Below are 26,757 nucleotides of genomic sequence, written 5' to 3'. Positions count from 1 at the left end.
AGTCATTAGCTTGGTGCCAATTCTTTATTACCTGTATGTAGCATATACTTTTGCTAAAATCAGCATAAGAGCTGTGTTACAGGACAGAGAGAGAGAAAGAGATAGAGGTGATGTGAGTGATATAATACAGTGAGACAATGCTTCTGTGTTTAGGGTGAATTTAACAGTGGCGAAGCACCGAACAGTACCATGACATGAACATGCAACAGCAACACTGACGACGCCCCCTTCTGCTCCAGGACAGCAGAGTGCATAGAACAACTCCGATCCTCCGTTTGCATCATAAGACTTGTTTGATTCTGGACACCCCAAAAGCACACAGGATGCCTATAACAAAGGAGTGCTAGCATGTTTTTAGTACTGTTTAGTAAAATATAACATCTGTATATGTATAAATATGAAAACCTAATTGTGTCCATTTCACCTATGGACTTCTCTATCCTTTTACCCATTTTTGATTTTTTGCGAACTAATTTTGGTTAGAACGTCTTATGAGGAAAGCCGGTACTAAAACATGAATTAAGACAAAGACCAATATTCAGAAACATGCCTCCTCTCCTCACACACACAGACACACACACAGCAGAGACGAGCCAAGAGACTGAAAGGAGGTTTGTTCTGAGCGTTGGACTGCAGTCAGCAGTTACTGATCGAGACAGACAGCAGTTGGCTGCATCATACTAAAGACAATTAAACCGTATTCCAAGCATTCCAAGCCACTGCAGCTTACGATGACAACAACAAAAAAAACCCTACATAATACACTCTTCAAAGAATTTCAAACAGACGGGTCAGATGAACTCACACTAACGCAAGAATGGCAGCCGATTTACCGATAATTTAGATCCAGACTCCCTCTAAGCTCCTCTCTGACCTTCCTCCAATAGCTGAGTCTGTTAAACCAGAAATTGAATGGAATCACATCCTCTCAGTAACATTGACAAAGTTCCATATCTTATTTTCATTTGCATTTTTTTCAGGGGCGGGGGGAGGGGGTCTCCCTCAGGTTAGCGAACAGCGTGGGATTTTCTTTTTGACCGGTTCTGCATCGAGAGAGAAAGAGAGCTGGAACCAGGCACATTCTAGGCATTCTGCATCTCTTTGCCAATCTTGTAGCTGAGGATCTTGTTCCAGTCGATCTTGGTGCGGGTGACGGGAAGCTGCCTGCGCAGAGCTTTGAAGGTCGTGTCCGACATCGTCTGGTAGTTCTCACTGATGGCCGTCTAGAAATAAGACCGGTAAATATGTTAATTATCTAAGGTTTATTATTTAATAATATTTTATAGCACATTTATGTTGCTGTAAAGCATCAAACCATTTTTTTTTTACTTTAGTCTGTAATACAACTCACTTATTATTATTTATATAAAAAAAGTTGATGATTGAAACTTTGTTACATAACTTCCCCTTCAACATTTTGGTAAAGTATTTACATATTTTATAGTATTTTTTTTTTACCATGTTTATAAAGTCCACATGGTTTAATTTTTTTGATGCGCAGTTTGTTTATACATACATACATACATACATAATACTATAGTACGTAGTACATCGTAGGCTACTAGAAGAGCTAAACTTTCTACAGGGTTTATCAGAGTTACTTTACTGATGGAAGCCGTCTCTGACTGCTGCTTTTTACCCTCTTAACAATTCAAGAATTCAAAGAACCTGGCATTTTAACAGGGTTGCATAGACTTTTTTATATCATGTGTTGGTCAATGTGTGTGTGTGTGTGTGTGTGTGTGTGTGTGTGTGTTTTAAGTTGAACAGTTAAAAAAAATACCTGGTAATCATTTTCGGCATTTTCAATTATTTTTACAAATTCCTTTGCAGTCGCCTCTTCATCCTGCAGGACAGAGAAAGGGGGAAAATAACATTATCATTTGAAAGCAGTGCAAATACATATAGGTAAACAAAGTGTATGTGCTTTGACTTACAGTTACTATGATGGACTCCTCCACCTCTTTATGACTGACCAGCTGAACATTGCCATCCTCATAATAATGCACCTACCACAACACAGATGTAGGTTATTAAAATCAAATTCTAAACAATAAATGCTTTACATTTATCAAATCATGTATAAGAGGAAAACAAGTCTAAACATTTCCTATGTACAATTTTGTTTACAGTTTATTGTTGCAGAAAATTATTAATATTATACATGCTTTATGTAAAATATTAAAATATTTTCATATTTTAAATTATATTAACTTTATTATTAATTTTAACAACAAATGTATTACATTAAATTCATTAATAAATTTTTTGTCTGATTATCTTCTGATTAGAAAATTAGACAAAATATCCTATATGTAAAATGTCAGCAAATAAAAATTAAGAATAAAAATAAGAATTACAAAAAAAGATATGCAATGCTGAACCTTTAATGGAGCACATTTAATTTGCACAAGGAATTTTTTGTACCCTTCTCTTGACTGGCCCTTCTCTTTTCAACAATGAAACCATCTTGTTGCTTTGTAAGCTCTTTGTAGACCATGGCTTTTGACGTATGAAGCAACTAATTACATGTCAGGAAGATCCTACAAGATGAGCTGTACTTTACATGGGGTTAATCGGAGTCACTTTAATTAATGCCAGGTGTCACTGATTACTATTTAACATAAGTCTGGACACTTGAACACTGATACTTTGAGGTCTGACTGCAATGCACTGGTTCAGACTTAAATTAAAAATGTATGTTTACCTGCAGCCTAAATGTCTTAATTATAACTAACAAAATCAACATACTAACATAAAAACTTAAAAAGCACTTCAACAGAAAAGAGTAAAATTCTCACCTGGATTTTCAACACTCCCACTACCTGAGAGGAAGATTGGTTGATGGTGAACTTCCATTCTGACCTACAGCGCCCATTCCTGCACACACAGATTAAATAAGTCAAAATAAAACCCAGTCTTTAATATTACATTATAAATTCATTAAAAAAAAAAAAAAAAAAAGGGGGCAGTAAATAAAATGCAAATAAAAACAGCAAGCAGTGATTTGTAAACTGTCTTTATATTACAAATGGCTAAAAATGCAGAAATAAGCTAAAGAAAAAAAATTAAGAAATAAATAAAGATTTAAATAAAGAATTTACAAGTACAACTATTGGGATTCAATAACCGTAAAGAGTAGTTTAAACATGACTGGGTCCAACTATGAGTATAGTTTTCACTATATAGTACCTATACACAAAAGCTCACAAACAAAAGCAAATACACACAAAATATGTACAAACACAAGGACTAGATTTCTCACCAGAAGTTTTTAGGTTGAAACTGGTGTCCCTCAATACAGGCAATAATGGTCTTCTGACCATCCACTGTTTTCCCATATACCTGTTCAAAACAGTAAGTTGTCATTGCACTACAAGTAAAAAGCATGTTACCACATTGGATAATCACTTAAAGAAAGACTTAAGTCTAAATACTAAGGTCCCAACTGTTTGGTTGGACCTGCCAATCTTTTCAAGATTAAGTGGACAGCAGGGCATATAGTTTAACCTGTGGAAGAGATAAAACCAAGCTGCCCTGTAAGAAACTCCACCTCCCAATGTACAGAAGTTGAGGGACCTGCTGGTAAAGTCCAGGTACTTAAGACACCAGGACTTCTTTATGTCTTTTTTAATATTTTTAAAAAGTACTAGTAATGATCATCCTCAAATTAGAAACACTGATAGCACAGTGATGTACAATATGTACCAGTGAGTATGTGAGCTTATTGAACATACCATTCAATTTAGCCTAAAAAATACATTTTACAACCAAGCAACATTTCCATATTCTGTCATGCGTATACCCAGACTCATTAGACTGATTGTAACATGTTTGTGTATTTACCGTGCACACTCCAGTGGGGTAATGCTCTTTGACGTAGGCACTAAGTGCAGCATCACAGGCGTCTCTCCAAGAGTGCAGTGCAGTCTCCCCCTGGTAGGGCTGCGGGTCACTGGCTTCCTTGCGTAGGTGATCAAAACGGAACGACTTACGGCTGCGTGGGTCAAAAAAGCGTCCCTGACCCAAATCCCCATGCTCCGTGATAAGAACCTAACAAGTATGACAAAGAGAGGGAAAATGTGTAATAAACTATTTATGTACAGAAGCTTTGATCCAAAGCAAGTTACAACTGCGGCAGAGAACAATGCAAGCACTTAAGAGTCAGGGGCCTTGCTCAGGGGCCCAAGAGTGGCAACTTGATGGTTGTGGGGCTTAAATCACACTTTATTTGGCTATTTGGAACTTCAGTTAACTTGCTGCTTTGAAATCACACATAGCAAAGTGGTCACTGTAGGAACCTTTTTTTAGGTACATGATGTTCATTAGCATATAACCATATACAAATCACCCATAAAGCTATGTTTGTAATAGTGAACAATACTTTAAAATCCAGCTTTCTGTTCTTTATATTTCTGAATACTAACTGCACCTGCATATTTCTGTTTTGTAGGTTAGTTTTTTACCATTACATATTAAGAACAACAAAGCTCATAAAAAACAAGGAAGCTAGTCAATAAAATACTAACTGGGTTTGTCTGAAAACCACATTCTTTTTTTGCTTGAGAGTTTTTACCTCCCTAACCAAGGTCCCTTTTGTCCACTTTGCTAATTCATTGAAGGTTTACAGTTGTGGCAAGTTCGTGCAATAGAAAAAAAGGCCACAGTGCTCCAGGGTACAAGCAAAGCCCTGATTGCCCTGATTTATGCCTTGCCATAATGCGATTGTTAAGACTTAAAAAAAGATACTTTGACTTTATAGCTTGGTATTCTAGACATATCAAGATAAATAAAAGCAAAAAAAACAGGATGCACCTGACCACAACCGGAAGTGCCACACCAAAGGTTCCATAAAATATTTTGAATAATACAAAATCAGTTTAAGTTTTGTTTATTTTCATAAAGCTCCAACAACATATTTTCACTTTGTCATTATGGGTAATTAGGTGCAGATTAATGGGTAAAATGGAAACTATATGCATTAAAAATGGACAACATGGCCCACAAGGAAGTTCACAAAAGAAAATCCTTGTTGAAATATTTTAAATCACAGCCCTTGTCTTGATGAGTAAAGTGTCCTGTTTCTGAGGTATGAGAAAAGAAACTCTTCCTGAATCAAAGAACCGTGACCTTTGTTGAACTACTGAAACCAGTGCATCCATTTTCAACAAACATTACTAACATTACTTGCGGTTTTGCATAGTCACCTTTAGAATTTTAAACAGCAGTGAGTGTGAATCGTTAGACACTTACCGACTCATCCGAATTATCCAGTTTTACAGGAGTGAACTGATCCATGTTATACTGGGCAAAGGCACTGAGAGAGACAGGGAGACAGCATTACTCAGACATGAACACAATCTGAACAGAATTATTTTATAAACACTTTTATAAAATGTGTTTCTCTGTATTTGTGTTGAGTTATTGTGAAATCACTTACTGAGCTGCCCCCTCCCTAAGGAGGTTGTCATTGTTGAGGAGAAGCCGCACATCTACAATAAACCAACAAAAGCATGATTTTCATATCATGTAATTTGAAACAATGACATAAATGTTTTTCAACAACAAGTAAGGGAAAAGCTCAAGCTTATTATTCCAATATTTCTGCTGACACACTGATTTCTGCTTAAACCTGTACAGATTTTTTTTTTTGTTTTAAAAAAATGACTATTTCCCTTAAAGACCATGTTTTGTAATACGATTAAACGAAGAGTAACAGTATTATATTGCACTGATCAATTGATTGCCACATTAAAAACTTTTGTCATTGCGTGTAATTTGCATTTCCCTAAGATGCTGATGGGTGGGTAGTGCAAAGAACATCCATCAACATATAGTGGGGCAGCTTTCATTCCCACCACATCAAAAAAACCGGTATGGAATTAAATCAAGAATTTAGCTAGTAGAACGAATTAAACACTAAATAGTGCTCTATGTAAAGCATAGATACCACTTATTTTTACACTAGTACATATTTGCAAGATTGCATTGCATTGCTTTTTGGTATCAATTAACCCTTTAAGACTATAAAAACTGGAAACTTACCATTGAAGACTTCATTGAACTCGCCAGGTGGAGCATGGGTGACAAAGTTAGCTGCTATGCGGACCTACACAGAAAAAGACTTCATCAGAAACTAAAGAAAAGACACTCTCACAGAAATTTAGCCAATTTTCTTATAACAACAGACTAATGAGAAGAGTTTGCCAATGTTACTGAACTGTATGTCTTTTAAGGGTCTGTGGTTAATAGCTAGTGGCCATGCAAAAAAGTATTTCTCTGGGAAAGAAAGGCAGCATTGTCCTCTTACTCCTTCAACAATGCTATGCACCACTTTGAATTGTTCATTTGTAAGAACTGTCTGGCAGAGAGTTTGTAAAATGTGTCATTATCCTTTAAACACACAGCAAGAACTATAGTGTAGCGCAGGGTACAATTTTGAGGGCTGTGGTGGCACTGGTTGTAAAAACTACTAAAGTTTTTCTTGTATGTACTGTATGCACTAAATATCCCACTTTAATTGGTTAAAAGTAAAAAAGAATTACCCTATATGAAAGTGTGGAGTTAATTATTTTAACAAGGTATGAAATTATACGTTCAGTAGAACAATAATGATTAACGAAATGCCTTTTAACATTGGTCTCTAGAAATGTAAGCAAAACATCACTAACACAAATTGGAATAAAGTTATTATTAGTAATATTCATCCCCACCAAAGAAAATAAAGATTTATAAATAAATCTAAACTTTTTCTGCAAAGCTAGATTTTGCTTTAAATGAAGTCATTATCAGTTGAATAAACCAAAAAATGAACAAAGAAAATGAATGCTGTAGTATTTAAGACTAGTATGATTTTGTTAATACTGACATGTCACAACCATTTAACCCCTACATAATACTGACGATCTTAAAACCTACTGCTAGTCTGTTTGACCTAATGTTAAGTTACTACATAATAAAGCATTGGGGTCAAAAACTATCCTTTATTTGCTTTAGCAGTAATGTGTTACATAAATAACACCAAGAGATACAAGTGTCCAAGGTAAATTGCAACCATCGTGAAAACTATGAAGCTGTCACAAAAGCTGAGAGGAGATCATTTTATAGCACTAAAAGGGCAATGAGTATAAGATGATTTCCAGGACCATGAACATTTCTATAGACACCACTGAGAGTATTGGCCAAAAGTTCCAAATGTAAACCTGCCTGGCCATTGGGAGAAAGCCTATTCATATGCCTGAGCAATCTCATCAGGACATTAAAGAAAAACCCCTGTGTCACTGCAAAAGAAAAACAGGATGGCATGATGAAGGCAAATGTGTCAGTGGTAACCATAAGACCATTACGGAACAACCAAGAACTTCAAAGCCAGACTTTCCAAGAATGTCACTTTTGGCCAAAAAGCACGGGAAGGGTCGGCTAGGTTATGCCAGAGGAAATTTGGATAGGTCTAAATTCTGGGACACAGTTCTATGGATGAACCGTTTGGCCATATGGATCAGCAGTTTGTCTTGTGCAAGAAAGGCAAGGCTTAAAATCAAAATAATATCGCTAAAGTCAAGCATGGAGGTGTATCAAGGATGTGGGGAAATTTTTACGCTGCAGGAACTGGCAATCTTGACCATGTGACTGGCCTTATGTATTTACAGAAATACTGTAGTATTTTAAGAAGTAATGTTATGCCTTCTCTGGTGAAACTGAACCACTTCAGGAATATCCTATAGTGGCCTTCTTAGTCTTCTCAGAAAGCCATTAAACCTTAAAGGGGCTTAAAGCTTTTGATTCCATGTAAGGTGTTAAAACTGTCAAGACAATAGGATGTTCCAGCAAGTACTGAGGCTGAAAAATTGTGCGCATGGACTTTTGTCAAGAGAACTAGATGTTTTTCATTTAAACAGATGTTTTTCACAACATTTTCTCATATATATTAATACATAATCTTTCTGTTTACTATAGTATATTTTATTAGATTCTATTCATATTAATGTAATACCTTGTAATAAAGTGAAGGAATGGCAACTTTTTACAGGATATCACTGTCTAATAATGATTTGCCCTTTTTGATGCAATTTGTGCACTTTACCAGTTTCTGCCCCTAATGTTTTTTTTTGCTATATGCATAAACATTTTATTTTGTAATGGTGGTAATCTGACTTTAAAATCACTTAATATAATCAGAATTGCCCAAGTAGTTTCAATCATTTACAAACCCCCCTCTAAGGTTTTCATGTACCAGGTCTGGTCTAAAACAATACACAGGTTAGCAAACAACCCCTGAAGTCATTTATAATTATTGTGCATGTTTCATGGCAAAAAACAGAACTGACAAAATCAGTCACTATCGATGTGACACAATGCCTTGTGCCTGACCAAGGCAGACAGTAAAATGTAGGAAGCAATAACTTGTAGCACGTGTAATAAAACAGTCTGATAAATCTAATACTATGACAAATTGTCATGCCCTTTTAATATTTGTTTAGTGAGGTGGGAACCTATGGCATGATTGTGTGGCAATAACCATTTCTTAGAAATAGCTGATAGGTAAAGAAAACAAAACTAATAAATCTGAGAGCATTACACTTTCAGGATTTAGGTTACCATCATGTCTAGATTTACTCTGCACTGGTTACAGACAAATGGCTGAACAGATTTCAAGCCTATTATGATAAGAGTATTCAGAGGGAGTAGCAGTAACAGGTTCTACTAGGTTACGAATTTAATGCTAAAAGAGACAAGTAAAAGAAATGTACAAAACAGGTAGCCAACCTTAGGGTTTTAACAAGAGAGGACTAAATGTTCTGACTGAGCAAATCCCACTAACAACCCAAAAACAATTAACCTAAATTGTTACTAAAATAAATTGCTAATTGTGTTAACTGTTTTAAACCTGTCATTTCTACAATACACAAGATATATTTATAATCACAATATTCTGTTTTCTAATGTGCAAATAGATCACTACAAAAATAGACAATATTCACAAATAATTTTAAAGAATGAATTTGTAATTAAAGTTACAAATAAAAAAAAAATCGAGACCTGTGACAAATGCCAATGATTTTTTAAGTTAATCATGCATGAGACCACTAGTCAAATGGAATATGAATGCAGGTGAAAATCTTCATGGTGGACCTGTGTGTAACTTTTTCCTTAATATTCGACAAAAATAACTAAATATTTTGCATTAAGGGACAAGTCTTTTAATAACACTAATGTGGTCAGAAATGGCCTTATCATGTAGGACACAGTAAGCTTGTCAGTTAACCCTCTACTAATGGCAGATAGAAAGTACGGAATTTGACATTCCTAGTGGTATGTTAATTAGACTGCACCTGCAAAGACAAAATTAATTATCAATAACTTCACCACCCTAATATACAAAATAGCCTTTTCAAACACTTATTGTATTTGGTTTAAGGGTTGTATAGGGTTGAAGATCAAATCACTGGATACTTATCTGTGTAATATATTAAAAACATTAGATACAAATTTATATTTAATTAGGTGAATGGGTTATTAAGTGCAAACTAAACTAGTTAATAATTTAAACAATCTGCCTACCTAAGTAGATAGTAAAGTGCCAAAATAACTTTAGTAAAATCCCAGGGTGTACATCACAAAAATCGCAAGTTGTTAATTGTATGCTTTGTTTAATAACTGCTGGTTGGGTTATTAATGGTAAAAGTGTCTTGGCAAATCTATAATAAAATGTATCACAAAAACATATCACACTAAATAATGGGGACACAACATAATGAAGAGTAAAAGATTAAGGGTGTCCAAATCATATTTCTTACATTTCCAATACCAAAGCTCTGGCTGTCTGCCAGTACCAATTCAATATTGACATTCTCTGGAGTCCATTTTATAGATTAGGAAATCCTGTTTTTATCAAATATGCAGTTTTTAGCTGCCTGGACCTACTTACATTCCATTTAAACATTTAAGAAACTGGGGAGCAAACCAACATAACAACAACATGGATTTTATAGAGCCCTAATCATCACACTAACCAGTTAGCACCAACTTCTACAAAATGTCAAAGGCATAATTATAGTCAGATAATGAGTTCTTTTTTTTTTTATGTGGATGATTTGTGGCATGTCAGTTCTCACCACAAGCATTTACAGTGACAACGTGTAACATCCTACACAAATCCAACAATGCATTTTGACCAGTGTCTGCCCAAATACAGATACTGAGTATTAAATCAGAGCATTCCTGAAAACCACACTGATGAACTCAGTGACAATGAGGCTTGGGATTGCAACAATGTTCTGCAGGGCTGTTTACATATAGGCTTTTATATTAGGGTTGTGAAATGTAATGATTGTGATTTGGCCAATTTAAGTCATCTTTACAAACCACCAAGGTTGTAGTACAAAAATACATGTTTATGAGCGGATTGTATCTATCAGGAAACAGGTTACCTTGGCATGTCAGCACTATCTGTTTTCACCTTCAGTCATAGACTGATTCCTCCCAAATGCAGAACTGAACGCTACAGGAAATCTTTACTTACAACTGCAATCAGACCTACTCTAAATACCTACTCTTTGTATGCTATGCATGCACCATAAGACCAATGTTTACATACCTAATAAATACCTACATTTTGTATGCTATGCATGCACATAAGTGTTTACATGTATATAGAATCATACTGTAAATTTAATGCTTGTTTTTATGCTGTTAGTAAATGTTGTATGTTGTATGTATGCAAGAAGTTGTTGTCTGATGTGAGCTGCTGTAACAAAGAAATTTCCTGCAAAGGATCAATAAAGTATCTATCTATCTATCTATCTATCTAATGCATCGTGTTAACTATTACATGAAAACCAAACAAGCCGCACGAACTCTACGTGTATAAACTGTCAGCTGACATTACTTGGGTTTTAACTTGAAAACCGTGTAACCGTGCAAACTAATACATTCCTAATACATTCCTAATACATTCCTAATACTAACTGGCTGAGTGTGTTCTATATTAAAGTTACACACTGGTTCCTGAGTGAAATTAAACACGAATGTAAGAGGAGCGAGAACTATTTATGGTAGCTAGCGGCTTGACGCTACTTCCTGCACAGTTAGTCATTTTGACAAGCTAACGCCCGAGCTTAGAATTCAACTTTTATTTAATATTGTTCAATATTATTTATTATATTAAAAGGTGCATTCGGCTATTTACACAGACTGAAAACTGTGTAATATTAAATGCACAAATAAAGAAAGCTCGGTAAGTGCTTGGGTGAAATAAGCCAGTATGTTTACTACAGACTGGGCTTTCCCGAAACGGATCGCTCTGCAGCTTCCTGTCTGTGTAGCTAACAGCTAATCGTATGCTAATCGGCTAAGCGCGCTTTTATTCGGCTTTATATGCGAAGCGAATTGCCAGACTTAGCAGATATTGATTCAGCAACTTTGGTAAATGTAGTATTCAAATGTGTATGTCATTATAACTTTATTAAACGAAAGAAATAGCGTTTACCTTCTCCTCGTCGGAGAGCGGTTCCTCAAAGTCGCTCATCTTAGCTCCAGCAGACCAGCCTCGAATCGCAATGCATCATGGGCAGCAGCCTGTCACGTCCATTACCATAATAGGTCAGAAGAATCTGATTGGTCCATCAACAAGAGAGCAAGTTAGTAAGGAGAGAAAGGCTCGAGTGAAACCGGAATATAACTGATTACTTTTTATTGTTTAGTAATAAAACTCGGTGTGTTGCAGTACATGGCTATCAAAATATTGTAATAAATATCTATTGGCTTTTTTTTATGAAGTCTATATGCAGTTTTATATTACTTTTAGTCTTCATTAGTTTGTTACTGTTGTGTGGCATGGAGTCAACAGGAAAAATATCTAATGAATTAGTAAATATTTAATATATTCGAAATAAATCAGCATTTTTAAGTGTTTAATATTAAACATTACACAAAAAAGGCAGTGGTAACTTAATGGTGAAGGTGCAGGACTAATAGTCAGAAGATGGCACCAATGTGCTACTGTTGGGGCCTTCTGCAAGGCCCTAAACCAGGGGTCCTCAAACTTTTTAACCGAAGGGCCAGATTACTGTTCTTCAGTGTTTGGGGGGGCCGGACCGCGGGTGAAATAGTAAACACACCCAAAAAAGCTATTTACTATGTATACTGGATGTCTGTGCTTTGTATAATTGTAGTTCATAATGATAATGCAGAAATTTTATTTATTTTAATAATTTCCATTATCCTACCTCATACAGTGTTTCCTTAAAAAATCAGTGTGAACTGTGAGCCTGCTTTTGCCTGACGACAGTAAGCGTCAGGTTCCATATTTGTTACTGCCAGTCATAATAAATGTTGATCAGTGAGTCTGGATCTGGTTGGAGATTTAAGGTGTTTCAACTTCGAAAAAGTCTGCACACAGAAGTAGATGCTCCCGAAAATTGTAGTTACTTTGAGTGCATGTTTTATTGAGATCGGGGAGCAATGGAAAGAGAAGCATAAAAATTAAACAATGTGCTTGAGTTTTGATTTTGGATGCATAAATGCGTTGATCTCCGGGAGCAGGTCGTTAAAACATTTCAAAACTCGCCCCGACTCAGCCAGCGGATCTCAGTAAAGCACATCTTCAGCTCAGACAAGAACTCCTGAAACTGCCTGTAGTTAAGAGCATTAGCTTTAATGAAATTAACACAGGACACGAGGATGTTCATAACGAAATCCCACTTAACTGCTTTGCAACACAGTTCAGTGGCTGCGGTCACTCATCTCTCTATTGATGCGCCAATCACTCCCCTCATGCTTGGAGCGCCACCCGTTGGATCGCTGCCATATAATCTACTGAGACTCCGGGTGGCCAATTTTTTGTTTCCTCTGTTATTTTTTCCCCCGTTATAATACTGAGTTCGAAGATGAACAGTGGCCAGACAACATGTATTGCTGCTGTGGTTAAAGGGGCCGGTCAAATTAAAGCATTGGGCCGTATACGGCCCGCGGGCCGTAGTTTGATGACCCCTGCCCTAAACTCTTAGTTGATTGGATTGTACTGTTATAGACCGATCAGGCATAACATTAAAAACACCTCATTGTTTCTACACTCACTGTCCATTTTAGCTCCACTTACCATATAGAAGCACTTTGTAGTTCTACAATTACTGACTGTAGTCCACCTGTTACTCTGCATGCTTTGTTAGCCCCCTTTCATGCTGTTCTTCAATGGTCAGGACCCCCACAGGACCACCACAAAGTAGGTATTATCTGGGTGGTGGATCATTCTCAGCACTACACTGACATGGTGGTGGTGTGTTAGTGTGTGTTGTGCTGGTATGAGTGGATAAGACACGGCAGCGCTGATGGAATTTTTAAACACCTCACTGTCCCTGCTGGACTGAGAAAAGTCCACAAACCAAAAACATGCAGCTAACAGCTGTCCTGTGACCACTGATGAAGGTCTAGAAGATGACCAACTCAAACAGCAGCAATAGATGAGCGATCGTCTCTGACTTTACATCTACAAGGTGGACCAACTAGGTAGGAGTGTCTAATAGAGTGGACAGTGAGTGGACACGGTATATAAAAACTCCAGCAGCGCTGCTGTGTCTGATCCACTCATACCAGCACAATACACACTAACACACCACCACCATGTCATTGTCGCTGCAGTGCTGAGAATGATCCACCACCTAAATAATACCTACTCTGTGGGGGTCCTGACCATTGAAGAACAGAGTGAACGCAGGCTAGAAAGATATGCAGAGAAACAGATGGTCTACAGTCAGTTATTGTAACTACAAAGTGCTTCTATCTGGTAAGTGGAGCTGATAAAATGGACAGTGAGTGTAGAAACAAGGAGGTGGTTTTAATGTTATGCCTGATCAGTGTAAATGCTTAGGCTAAAAATATGTGACAAAACTTATACTGAATATACAGGGGTTGGACAAAATAACTGAAACACCTGTCATTTTAGTGTGGGAGGTTTCATGGCTAAATTGGACCAGTCTGGTGGCCAATCTTCATTAATTGCACATTGCACCAGTAAGAGCAGAGTGTGAAGGTTCAATTAGCAGGGTAAGAGCACAGTTTTGCTCAAAATATTGCAATGCACACAACATTATGGGTGACATACCAGAGTTCAAAAGAGGACAAATTGTTGGTGCACGTCTTGCTGGCGCATCTGTGACCAAGACAGCAAGTCTTTGTGATGTATCAAGAGCCACGGTATCCAGGGTAATGTCAGCATACCACCAAGAAGGACAAACCACATCCAACAGGATTAACTGTGGACGCAAGAGGAAGCTGTCTGAAAGGGATGTTTGGGTGCTAACCCGGATTGTATCCAAAAAAAATAAAACCACGGCTGCCCAAATCACGGCAGAATTAAATGTGCACCTCAACTCTCCTGTTTCCACCAGAACTGTCCGTCGGGAGCTCCACAGGGTCAATATACACGGCCGGGCTGCTATAGCCAAACCTTTGGTCACTCGTGCCAATGCCAAACGTCGGTTTCAATGGTGCAAGGAGCGCAAATCTTGGGCTGTGGACAATGTGAAACATGTATTGTTCTCTGATGAGTCCACCTTTACTGTTTTCCCCACATCCGGGAGAGTTACGGTGTGGAGAAGCCCCAAAGAAGCGTACCACCCAGACTGTTGCATGCCCAGAGTGAAGCATGGGGGTGGATCAGTGATGGTTTGGGCTGCCATATCATGGCATTCCCTTGGCCCAATACTTGTGCTAGATGGGCGTGTCACTGCCAAGGACTACCGAACCATTCTGGAGGACCATGTGCATCCAATGGCGGTGCCGTGTATCAGGATGACAATGCACCAATACACACAGCAAGACTGGTGAAAGATTGGTTTGATGAACATGAAAGTGAAGTTGAACATCTCCCATGGCCTGCACAGTCACCAGATCTAAATATTATTGAGCCACTTTGGGGTGTTTTGGAGAAGCGAGTCAGGAAACGTTTTCCTCCACCAGCATCACGTAGTGACGTGGCCACTATCCTGCAAGAAGAATGGCTTAAAATCCCTCTGACCACTGTGCAGGACTTGTATATGTCATTTCCAAGACGAATTGACGCTGTATTGGCCGCAAAAGGAGGCCCTACACCATACTAATAAATTATTGTGGTCTAAAACCAGGTGTTTCAGTTATTTTGACCAACTCTGTATGTACAACAGGCTTTGAAACTAAATTGTAACTTGTATCTCTAAATGTGTATCCTATTATGCAAATGTCTAAAGTATTTTGTAATTGCAACATTCAATTCGCAAAGACACTGATTGCTGCTGTAAATCAGTATTCGCAAAAGCATAGAATCACATTTTGAAACTGTTACAGTCTGTAAGCCTGCTCAGATAGAAATGTCTTAGTTTTAATTTATAGTGTCTAATGTTGGGCTCTTCTAATGTTCTCTGTCAACTGGTTCCATTTAAGAGTGGCTTGGTAGCTTCTCCATGTTTAATCTTCAACGTAGGATGGACTATTTAATTATTAGGATTTTAACGTCATTACACACTTTGGTTACATTCATGACAGAAATGGTAGTTACTTGTTACACAAGATTAATCAGTTTACAAGTCGTGGACAATTTAGTATCTACAGTTTATCTCACTTGCATGTCTTTGGACTGTGGGAGGAAACCGGAGCTCCAGGAGGAAACCCACGCAGACACGGGGAGAACATGCAAACGCCACACAGAAAGGACCCGGACCGCCCCACCTGGAGATCGAACCCAGGACCTTCTTGTTGTGAGGTGATAGTGCTACCCACTGAGGCACCGTGCCACCTAGGATGGACTAAATGAGTAGTTTTTTTGTGATCTGAGAATTCTACTTGGTTTAAATATCTGTAGCATATCTGATAAATATGCTGGTCCTACACCATTAAAATGTTTATAGACCAGTTACTGTATTCTGTATCATAGTGGTATCCAATGAAATGATTAAAGAACGGGGATTCTTTTGGTCCTAGTGAGAACTCTGGGAGCTGCATTTTGAATCACCCGAGGCTGTTTAATTGTCTTTTTTGGGAGTTTAGTTAGAAGACCATTACAGTAGTTAATCCTGCTGAGTTTTTCCAGGTCTGGTTTAGTCAGATCTTATTGATGCTCTTAAAATGATAAAATGCTGATTTAGCAACTGTTGATAATTACTACTAAAACTGACTTCTGAGTCCATTAGTATGCCAAGGTTACGATCCAGTTCATTTGATTTGTAGGCTCTCAATCCAGATATGCAGCTAATATATGCTTCTAATAGCTGTTCCCAATTAACTGCAGAAAGTTTTGTCCCATCCAGTTTGTGATGGGCTTAAGACATGTAGAAAGTGAGTCAAGGGGACCAAGGCCATTCAGGAACCATCTGCATAGCTGTGGCAGGACAGCCCATATTTTTGTTCAGTGAGGTCTCTCTGTGTGGTATCAGAAGTCAGAATTGGATTACCCATACAAAGTACAAAACAGAGGGTTTGCAGTAATACACTCCGAACAGGATGCCAATCCACTGCGGGGCCTCAGCCACCCCCTAGACATAGCCAACCTTGCCTTATGTAGATGCCCTACATAACATCGCTGGGCATTCATATTTTTGACTGAGCATACAGTATTTCACCCTGAAACAAAAATGTGTTATTTCGATAACCCAATATTTGCAGACTACTATTTAACAGACTGTTTTGCTATGACACAAGGCCATACTTAAAAAAACCTCCTTTCTTAACACATAGCACACATAAACAATGCAGCACCCCCCCAAAAAGAATGGAAATATAAAACCAATTAAATGGAAAGTAGAATCACATTTACATAAAATATAGGCATGAATCTCTCTGTATCAGGCTGCACATGGCACAGAGGAGATCTGTTCAAATACTTTCCTACATAATAAGTAGTCTGCTACATTAGATCAATGGTAAGGCTACTATTTCCAGCACACTGTGTAGGATTTCGTGTGCGGATTGAGACACAGCTTTAAGGGAAGCAAAGTTATTTTGCTCTGTGTGCAGCCCAGTAAAGCAATTGTTGTATAATATACCAAAATATTTCATGTTGAGTTATTGGAGGCGTATTGTAAAACACTTTTATTTTTACTTTATTTTTAAAGACGTTTTAAGAGCGTTTACTCGGATACTGTGCTTACTCGGACCTTCACACTGCACGCCTGAACATGCGCAGTGTTAAACAGCCAGTGTATATTATCCCCATACATCTCTTAAACATCTCTTATTTAACCTATTTAATTGGAATTACATTTTCTTTATCTTTGGCACGTATTTCTATTATGTATTGAATAAATATGTGTTAAGAACACATAAGAATACGTATTATTTAAACAGTAGATTGGCCAATAAAGAGTTTTCGCTCTTAAATAACCCAAATGTTGCCAGATTTTGGATTGAATCCACAATCCAGATGCGTAGACAAAAGAAAAAGCACCAGGATCCAAAAGCTGTTGTTACACAAAGTGTAATGCTGATACACCATAAACATTTTGCACTGACTGAATGTAACCTTTATTTTTGGAAGCTTTACAGTGGAACGTCGAAATGCAGGTAGGACATGAGGTTACTGATAACACTGCTGCTGTGCAGTGAGGATTCAATTATTCAACAACAGCACCTACGAGAAAGTTCATAGTTTTGTTGGTAACGCTGCTGCCATGCAGTTATTGCTTGTTTGAGTGATTTATTTTAGCCCCCCTGTGTGTGTGTGTTTGAATTGCATTGCTTAACAATTTTAGATTGCTCTGACAGGCATTTCCCCACTCACCACATCTACCCAATGCGCCTGTCCACACAGGGAAATCTAGCAACCTTGTAGATGTAAACTGCATGGACATGCATTGATTAATAAACAAACTTCCATTTCAGTTTTTGGTTAAATGCTTCTGTTTAATTCTATTTATACTGTCTGCATGTAATTTAAATCACAAACCTCATAAATTTGTTAGTTGTTCAGTCCTGCCAGCAGAGGTCATCCAAGTCATGCTTAAAGGTTTATGTCTATTACACACTACAGTAGATTCCCCAAACGATGAATTGAATGCTGTTTAAGGCACAAAATAAATGTAAAAAAGATATATAACATAAATGAGAAAAATAAATTAGGGTTTGAAAAAAAAAAACATAGATTAATTGAATAGTTGAACAGAAGGTTAATGATTCAATAGGTAGTACTTTGGAGGGGAAAAACAAGAAATAATTCCAGTAAAAAAGAAAAAATCCAATAAACAAACAAAAAAAAATATATATATAAAAAAGAAAAAAGACCAAATATGTGGAGTAAATTTAAAAGAAAGAGGACAACAAAATAGAGGAAAATGTAGAAGAGAAAATAAAAATTAATACAACAAAAATGAAATGTGAAAAAATAATACAACTAAAAAGATATGTAAACAGAACAGATTTGACAGGTAAGAGAGCAGAAAATGAATAAAAGATGAGAAAAGAATACAATAAATATAAAGAATATAACAGAATACAAAAGATAAAAGAGAAGAAAGAAAAAAACATTAGATCAATAAGTAAGAAAAGAGAGAAGAAAAGTAAAAAAAAAACCAGAAGAAAAAATAGAAGAATAAAGACAAAAGAGAAATGAAATAAAAGAGACAAGAAATAAAAAAAAGAAATGAGCAGAGAATTAAGAAACAATAAAAAGATCAGTGCAAATATAAGAGAGAAAATGTTAAGAGAATGAATAATAATGGAAGAGAAGACAAGAAATGCAGTGACAACAACAGAGTGAAGAAAATTCACAAGAAAAGAAATTGAAAGTGCAGAGAAAAAAGTAAGAAGAACTAAAAAGAAGGAAAAGTAAACTAAAAAGAAGAAAATAAAAACAATAAATAGAAAAGGATGTAGAAACAGGATAAAATAGAAGAACTAAATTTTAAAGTGGAAGGAAGGAAGGAAGGAAGGAAGGAAGGACAAAATTTAAGAGTAAAACATTTTCAAAAGAATCATAAAAAAAAAACCCAATAAAATATAAAAAATGAGCTTTCAAAGGAAAACGTATGAAATGATACGAAATAGAAATAAGTGAAAACAAGAGAGAGAATTAAATTATGGAAAAAATAATGGACAAGTGCTTAACACAAGATTTCAGTATGTGCTCTCAGACTAATGATACTGTATGGAAGATAAGAGAGAAGCCAGCAGTCATTGTTACATCAGATACACAGTAAAAAGCTAGTAACAAATTTCACTGCAATTTTTATTATTACAAAAGGACATGTTCTGCTGCTAAATGCTGTAAATGTAAAATGTCAAATGATACAGCCTAGTTGTATCGTTTGGGGATGAAAGGGCAGTTGTAACCTAGTGGTTAAGGTACTGGACTAGTAATCAAAAATGTCGCTGGTTCAAACCCCACTACTGCCAGGTTGCCACTGTTGCGCACTTGAGCAAGGTCCCTAACCCTCAATTGCTTAGACAGTATAATGTCACAGTACTGTGAGTTGCTTCGTATAAAAGCGTCTGCTAAATGCTGAAAATGTAAATGTAAAATGATAAATGTGTAATTTTGAAGTGTATATATGTACTGGAAGGATATTGAATGGAAACAAAAGTGGTTACATACTTGTCTTGCCCCATTGTAATTGTTATATCACATTGTGTGTAACAAATCTTAAATGGTAAATGTGTAAATATGTGAATCCTGGCATGTATGATGCAGAGCTGGGAAATTACCAGTGCAGTAAACCTGGTAGTTACTTGGGTTTTGTGTGTGAAATTCATTTTTGTAACCTATTATTGCTACATATAATAGAAAAATATAATTGAAATCTACACTCCGAATTGTTTAGACAATTAGACTATTATGTCTTAATTTATTGACTTTCAAATCAAATTGATTTAAAAATGCAAAGAGAAATATTTTAGACAGATGGGGATGAAAGTAGGACATCTTGATACTAAGAGTTTTGGTTGGGAATTAATCCTTACCTCCAGTTTAATGCCCTGGAACTAATCTTCTGGAAAAGAGATAGACAGTGAGAGATGTGAGAGAACAGAGAACACCTCTTCCTCCTTTGTTCTTTCTCCTGGATCTGTGTTCATTCATTCTCCGTTGACTGCCAGCAGCAACTCAAGAAGCCCATGTGCTCTTCAAAAACTAACCTGTTAAAGTATCTGTGTGTGTAATGTGAGTATTGGAGGCTAAAAGAATTTTCACATATTGCTTAACCCACGGACTGGTGGTCCAAAAGACGTCAGAACGTGATGTATGGGGAGAAGGTGATATCTTTAGGGAGTTGAAAAACAGATGAAAAAAGAAGGGTGATTTGGGAAGAAAGAGAATCACATGGATACTGAGCTGCATTAATGTTATAGCTCTATAGGGCAACGCCATCATTTAAGATATATGGACACAATCCAGACTGAAATAAGACTCCAAAGTGACATCAGACAGACTCCAAAACTTGTTTGTTGCAATGCATCATTATATTATATCATCAAACACATTATTGCACAATAATAGTTTCCAGACTATTGGAAATTCATCAATTGGTGAATGTATTTATTCACCAATCAGATTTGTACTTTCAATTGTCATTTAATTTATAAGAACATTTAATTTAATTTAATATAATTTTATGAACATTTTAATCCAAAGTTGTTTAACATCTAACACCGATTTTACTTCACTATTTGTTCATTTTTTTGTTATTTTGTTATTTTGTTATTTGTTCATACCAGAACAATGCATAATTGTTTTGTGCAAAATTTGTTTTTGTCATATCACAAAGTATTATAATCTGGCCTTTGGCATCTGAACAAATCATTTTGAGAATGTTTTTATGCACAGATTTGCCATCTGGAGTGCTAACTTCTGGCTAAGGAACCAAGTACACAGCTTGTGCTGTTTGGGATAAAATAGGAGTTCGACTGGTGAATAAAGCAACAGTGCACTATTGGAGCCTATGGCTTCTGGTGAGGACTAGTTTGGCCCAAGTTGTTACTAGAGATGCATGAGTACCGATACTGGTATCGGGTATTTGCCCGATACCGCGCTCATTAACTTGTACTCGTACTCGCAAACGAGGCTCCGATACTAAACATCCGATACCGTGTGCATAGTGCACGTTGCTGCGTTATGCCTGGTTCACACTACACGATTTTTGCCCTGATTTTCGCTCGGCGACTGGTCGGCGCTAGATTTGCCGGCTCGGGAGCAACTCGCCGTTCGCTCGGCGATCAAAACTCGGCTCTCGATCGCTAATTGTGAAGTATCCAACAACTTGATCCGACCGGCTCACCGAGTGCTCGAGTTTTCTAGCACGTCAGATATCTGATCTCAGATGTGCGACTGGGAATGAGTGACATGTCGAACAGCCAATAAGAACGCAGGATACGGTGTGAGGGGAAACGCAGGAGAGGAGTGTAAACAGGTGGGACAGGGGGATAACACACGTTTTACAGTATTTCTGACCTGATCGTTCTCTACAAAACATAACAACAAAACACCAACATTGCAAAAATATTTATTAACCTCCAACTCACTACAGAACAATCCATGCTATTCGTGTTGCCAAATCCACTCAGATTCATTTATTTTTCCTCCTTGATTTCATCACGTCAGCGCACAAACACTTTGATCACTCGCTACTTGTTGACTTGCATTTTTGGACGTGGTATCATTAAACTTCTCATCACTTCTCACGTGTGTTTTTGTTTTTAAAAAAAACGGTATTCTAAATAGGTATTGGTATCGGTATTAGTATCGGCAAGTACAAAACTACATGTACTTGTACTTGGGAAAAAATGGTATCAATGCATCCCTAGTTGTTACCATAGAGTGGCAAACCCTTTAAAATAACCTCAGACTGTCTTAACATTAGCTTGAGCCTTACATACATTAGCATACACAAATGCTTATATTGGGTGTGTTCGAAAACCTAGGGAGCTGCCTTGATGTCTTACTGCCTACATAGGCAGCTGCCTCAGTAGAGAGGATTCTAATAAGTCAATGACTTATAAGGCAGGTTATTCAATTGCGCTACTTAGACAGCGATTCCATCGGGTTTCGCTTACTAAGCTAACACAGTTAGCATCTTGCCATTCAAACCAATGGGAAGGGGTGGCACAGCGCGCTAGCATGTGAACTAACATCTCCCTTCGTGTACCGCATTGCAAGTTTATACAAAATAAAAATCAATAATAATTTATTTATGTTTAAAAATAACTCCATTCGTTTATCCGCACCATCAGCCATGTTATTTTTATTTTTCTGTGAGAGAAGAGCTGCCGCACTGAATGCTGGGATTGTCTTGATCACTAAGGACGCTTCTGATGCTCACTCGTTCTTGAGTCGAAATAACATTGACATTTTAAGATACCTAACTAGATAGCTTATTAAGGCATCTAGGATTTCGAACAGCCTCATTCTCGGGAGCGCGTGTAGGATGACGTAAAATGCTGTCTATGTAGAGAGCGCCCTAGCTTTTTGAACACACCCATTGTATGCATGAGACAGAGGTTTTTGGTTTTCCCATGATAGGTATTTTAGTCTTTATTCAAATCTAGCTTTTCAGTACACTTATTAAAAGTTCCATAGACACCAATGTAATGTTCCATTTTTGTATTTTACAGCACAAAATGTGATGGATCCAAATCCAGAACTGTCTCTGCTGTACTGAATGTGCTGTTGTGTAAAGGTATCCATGAAAGTAGGAGGAGTTTGCTCACGGTGAGGCTGTAATAGCATTTTCCTAAATACAAAAGGACAGTTTTTAGTTTGCCCTGCTGTAGTTGTTGTGGTCTTATTTTTTTCTGTAGCCCCATTTAAGTATTTAATTCTTTCTGGCTCCGCCCATACAGGTATGCTCGGCGCTTGACTAAGTAGGGAAACCACATTTAGCATAGGTACCCTACCACAGGATATTCTGCAATGGGAAAGAAGCTCATTAGCATCTTAATTTAAAACTGGTAGTCCAGACTACCAGTGCACAGACAATTTGCACAGTTATACTATAAATATGGCCAATAGTGCACCATGTGAGATTAAATAAAATAACCACACCTTTTTGTACATCAATCTGCACATTTTTTATATTTGCACTGTAGTTCACTTTATAATTTATATTTTACAGCTGTTACTTACAATGTATACCAGCCTTACGATGTAACCGAAATAACACCTCCATATGTACCCTCAGGTCCTGTTGTAGTGTGTTGTCTGAGTGTTGTTGTTGTTATTATACAGATACTTTGTATAATGTGAATCTCTGTAGTGTGTACTATTACTTTTGAATTTTGATTTTTGTAACTTGCTATTAAGCTTTAATTTCCTTTGGGATTAATAAAGTATCTATCTATCTATCTATCTATCTATCTATCTATCTATCTATCTATCTATCTATCTATCTATCTATCTATCTATCTATCTATCTATCTATCTATCTATCTATCTAATACATAAGATGAACTTATAAACCTACAGAACTATTAGAAAATTGAGCTTTTGAATATTTTATTGCATTTGCATTAATAAAAGATAAAGAATGGAAGGGAGGGTAGGGTATCCTGACTTGGTCCTGATTAAAGCAAAATTTTTAGCGGAGTTAAACTTTAAGTATGATTTGTTGAAGCATCAGCCAGCAGTAGGATATCACCATAAAATCATGTTTGAATGATTTTTTTTCTTAATCCTGGTTCTGTAGCTTGGTGTTCCATATGAAAAAGTCACATTTAAATATTAGTTTGTCTTTTAAAGTATGATGCACATGAACACGTGTATTGTATCGGTGTTTGATTATTTAAGGTATGTCTGAGCATGAAGAAAGTGAGCACTGTGTGTAGTATGTGTGTCTTTGCTAAGGTGAGGTCTATTCCCATGACCTTGCCAGTGGTAACTTTAGCTTGCTTTGATCTGAGCAAGATGGCTAGTCGGTCCCCCCTTACACAGCCAATGCTGTTGATGGGATGTGACAGTTTGAGGCCTCTCTCTTTGAAGTCGTCCGAAATATTAGGGTATTATCCTCTCCAAAGGCCTACCACACACAATCATACCCACACACATACACACAGATGTACACCTAGAATACCACATAGACTATATGGTCAAAAGTTTGTGGACACTCTATGAATTACTATTGATCTAACCATTGCTAACAGGTATATAAATAATACATCAAGCAAATATCAAATATCATATTATTAATATCAAATAAATCATATGCTTGCAACTTTGGGCCAGTTTGGTCATGTCCTGTTCCAGGATGACTGCCTCCTTCTGTACAAAGCACGGTCCATAATGATATGGTTTCGAGTTTGGTTTGAAGGAGCTTCAGTGGCCTACAGTGGTACCCTGAAGCTCAATGTCAATTGGTTCTGGGAGTGGAGTTGAGTTTCAATGTATTTTTTCCCATAGGGATGTATGGGAAACCTGTTAATGTGTTCCATGCAATTATTTTGGGCTAATGTAAAAAAATGGGGTTGATTTTGACACTTATACACTGACAATAACACAAATCTAATATAAAAAACACTGAAATACATTGCAAAACAGTTAAAAATCAATATAAAAATGCACTTCACCTTTACTTCATTGTTTACTTCTTTGTATTCCTTAGCAAGTTCAGTAAGTGTGCATTCACATGAACGCATTTCCTATGGACAAAGCTTAAAGTGACTTATTGTACTACATTAACAAGTGAGGAATTTCATTAGTGTAGAGAACTTATGAGCAGTAATAATTAAGAGAAGTTTGGTGTTCCTATGTCGTTCTTTTAATACAGTACATTAAATCACATTAAGTTTTTTTTTTTTAAATTAGAATCAGCTCGGAAAAGTTTAAAAGTGAAACAGGAGTAAAATACAGTTAAACATGGATGTATGTGGACGCTTTTAGAGTAAATCTGACAGTTATTCCACACAAATGCAGATTCGTCTCATATTCGCACTTTAATGGCGTTTTACCGTACCGCTCAAGCCAAGAGCTGAACAAAACGACAGTCACACACATGTTGAGTTTAAGGGAAACGTTGAGTTTAAGGGAAACGTTGAGTTTAAGGGAAACGTTGAGTTTAAGGGTACAAATTTCTCGATGAAGTTGAGTTTCAAAGATTTCAAGCTTAGGGGACGTTGAGTTACAAGGTACCACTGTATTTGGAATGATTAGAATGCTGATTGCAAACAAGGTCTTCTTTTCCATCATCACTGTGTGACCTCACAAATGTATTTTCACTGAATGGGCATGAATTCCAACAGACTCACTGTGGAGGCTGTTATAACCCCAAAATCAGAGCCAACTTGTAATAATTACCTATGGTTTTGGAATGGGATCCTCAACAGCTCATAGTCATGTGTACATGCATTTTTGGCTAAAATTGTATATTGTCACTATAGTGTAGTATTGAAGCTGCATTATTATATTAAAGAAGCTGTCACAACCCTGAGTTGAATCTTTTTGGAGGTAGGGAGGGCTGAGGGGGGTCAGGGCTGGTTGAGCGGAGGCTGCAGGGGGGACAAAAGGTCAGCTTTGTTTGATGGTAAATGTATCACAACACCCTGTAGCGTTTGTTTTCACTGATGGTGTTTAGGGTAACAGGGCAGGGGAAGCAAGCGCTATCTGTCTTGCATGCGTGTGCATGCGTGCGAGTGTGTGCGAGAGTGTGTATGTGGGGTGCACTAGAGCCTGAAAGGGTTATTTTAAGTAGACTCCTGGGGATAAAAAACCTCTCATTGGTTTAATGTGACATGTCAGTGACATCCACTCCACATGAAGGAAGTGCCAAGATAAAGTCAATCTCTCATCTCTCTCTCTCTGCCTCAAGGTTGGTCTCTTAAATGAACCAGACTTTAATAGCAGGGTCAAGGTTAAATTCCATCAGAGACTTATAGTTAATGACCCTCTGAAGACCTCTGATAGTCCAAACCATTCACATTACTTCTGTCTAATGCTAAAGCTACACATGTTAAAAAATACTTCATCTTTTTGTACTAGTAACCTTATTTATATCTGTTTAATGTATGCAAGTTTGGTATGGAGAAAATTCACAAGCCTGCTCAAAGTCATAACCTCAACCTAATTTGGGATAAATTTGAGTGTTGACTGTGAGGACTCCTCATTATACAAAAAATCTGGGACAGTAGAAAAAATTGCAATTTAATTTAAGTTTTATATGTATACACACACACACACACACACACACACACACATATATATGCTCTTTACATACACCGATCAGCCATAACATTAAAACCACCTCCTTGTTTCTACACTCACTGTCCATTTTATCAGCTCCACTTACCATATAGAAGCACTTTGTAGTTCTACAATTACTGACTGTAGTTCATCTGTTTCTCTGCATGCTTTGTTAGCCCCCTTTCATGCTGTTCTTCAATGGTCAGGACTCTCCCAAGACCCAAGATATTATTTGCGTGGTGGGTCATTCTCAGCACAGCAGTGACACTGACATGGTGGTGGTCTGTCAGTGTGTGTTGTGCTGGTATGACTGAAGCGCTGCTGGAGTTTTTAAATACTGTGTCCACTCTATTAGACACTTCTACCTAGTTGGTCCACCTTGTAGATATAAAGTCAGAGACGATCGCTCATCTATTGCTGCTGTCTGAGTTGGTCATCTTCTAGACCTTCATCAGTGGTCACAGGACGCTGCCCACGGGGCGCTGTTGGCTGGATATTTTTGGTTGGTGGACTATTCTCAGTCCAGAAGTGATAGTGAGGTGTTTAAAAACTCCATCAGCACTGCTGTGTCTTATCCACTCATACCAGCACAACACACACTAACACACTTACCACCTAAATAATACCTCCTC

General features: G+C 37.2%; 1 protein-coding gene across 1 annotated transcript; it reads right to left on the bottom strand.

Moving 5' to 3' along the window:
- Positions 1–10: 10 nt before the first annotated feature.
- capza1b (capping actin protein of muscle Z-line subunit alpha 1b) lies at positions 11–11,555 on the bottom strand. The gene is made up of 10 exons (XM_062999043.1): positions 11,489–11,555; positions 6,046–6,109; positions 5,441–5,492; positions 5,254–5,317; positions 3,847–4,053; positions 3,266–3,345; positions 2,802–2,880; positions 1,938–2,009; positions 1,784–1,846; positions 11–1,223 (listed from the first exon to the last, which is right to left on the bottom strand). Exons 1-10 carry the CDS (start codon positions 11,525–11,527, stop codon positions 1,083–1,085), a joined length of 861 nt encoding a protein of 286 aa, XP_062855113.1. The 5' UTR covers positions 11,528–11,555; the 3' UTR covers positions 11–1,082.
- Positions 11,556–26,757: the final 15,202 nt, after the last annotated feature.

Source organism: Trichomycterus rosablanca, chromosome 7, assembly GCF_030014385.1.
Source record: "Trichomycterus rosablanca isolate fTriRos1 chromosome 7, fTriRos1.hap1, whole genome shotgun sequence".
NCBI lineage: Eukaryota > Metazoa > Chordata > Actinopteri > Siluriformes > Trichomycteridae > Trichomycterus > Trichomycterus rosablanca.
Note: the sequence above shows the minus strand (reverse complement) of the source record. Positions and strands in the feature narration are given on the sequence as shown.

Bases quoted from the DNA above. Each gene is read 5' to 3' on its own strand.
- capza1b (XM_062999043.1), bottom strand. From the start codon at position 11,527: ATGAGCGACTTTGAGGAACCGCTCTCCGACGAGGAGAAG. The intron at 4,054-5,253 runs GTAAGTGTCTAA...CATACTTGTTAG, and splicing joins TGGATAATTCGGATGAGTCG to GTTCTTATCACGGAGCATGG. The intron at 2,010-2,801 runs GTGAGAATTTTA...GTGTTGTGGTAG, and splicing joins TGGGAGTGTTGAAAATCCAG to GTGCATTATTATGAGGATGG.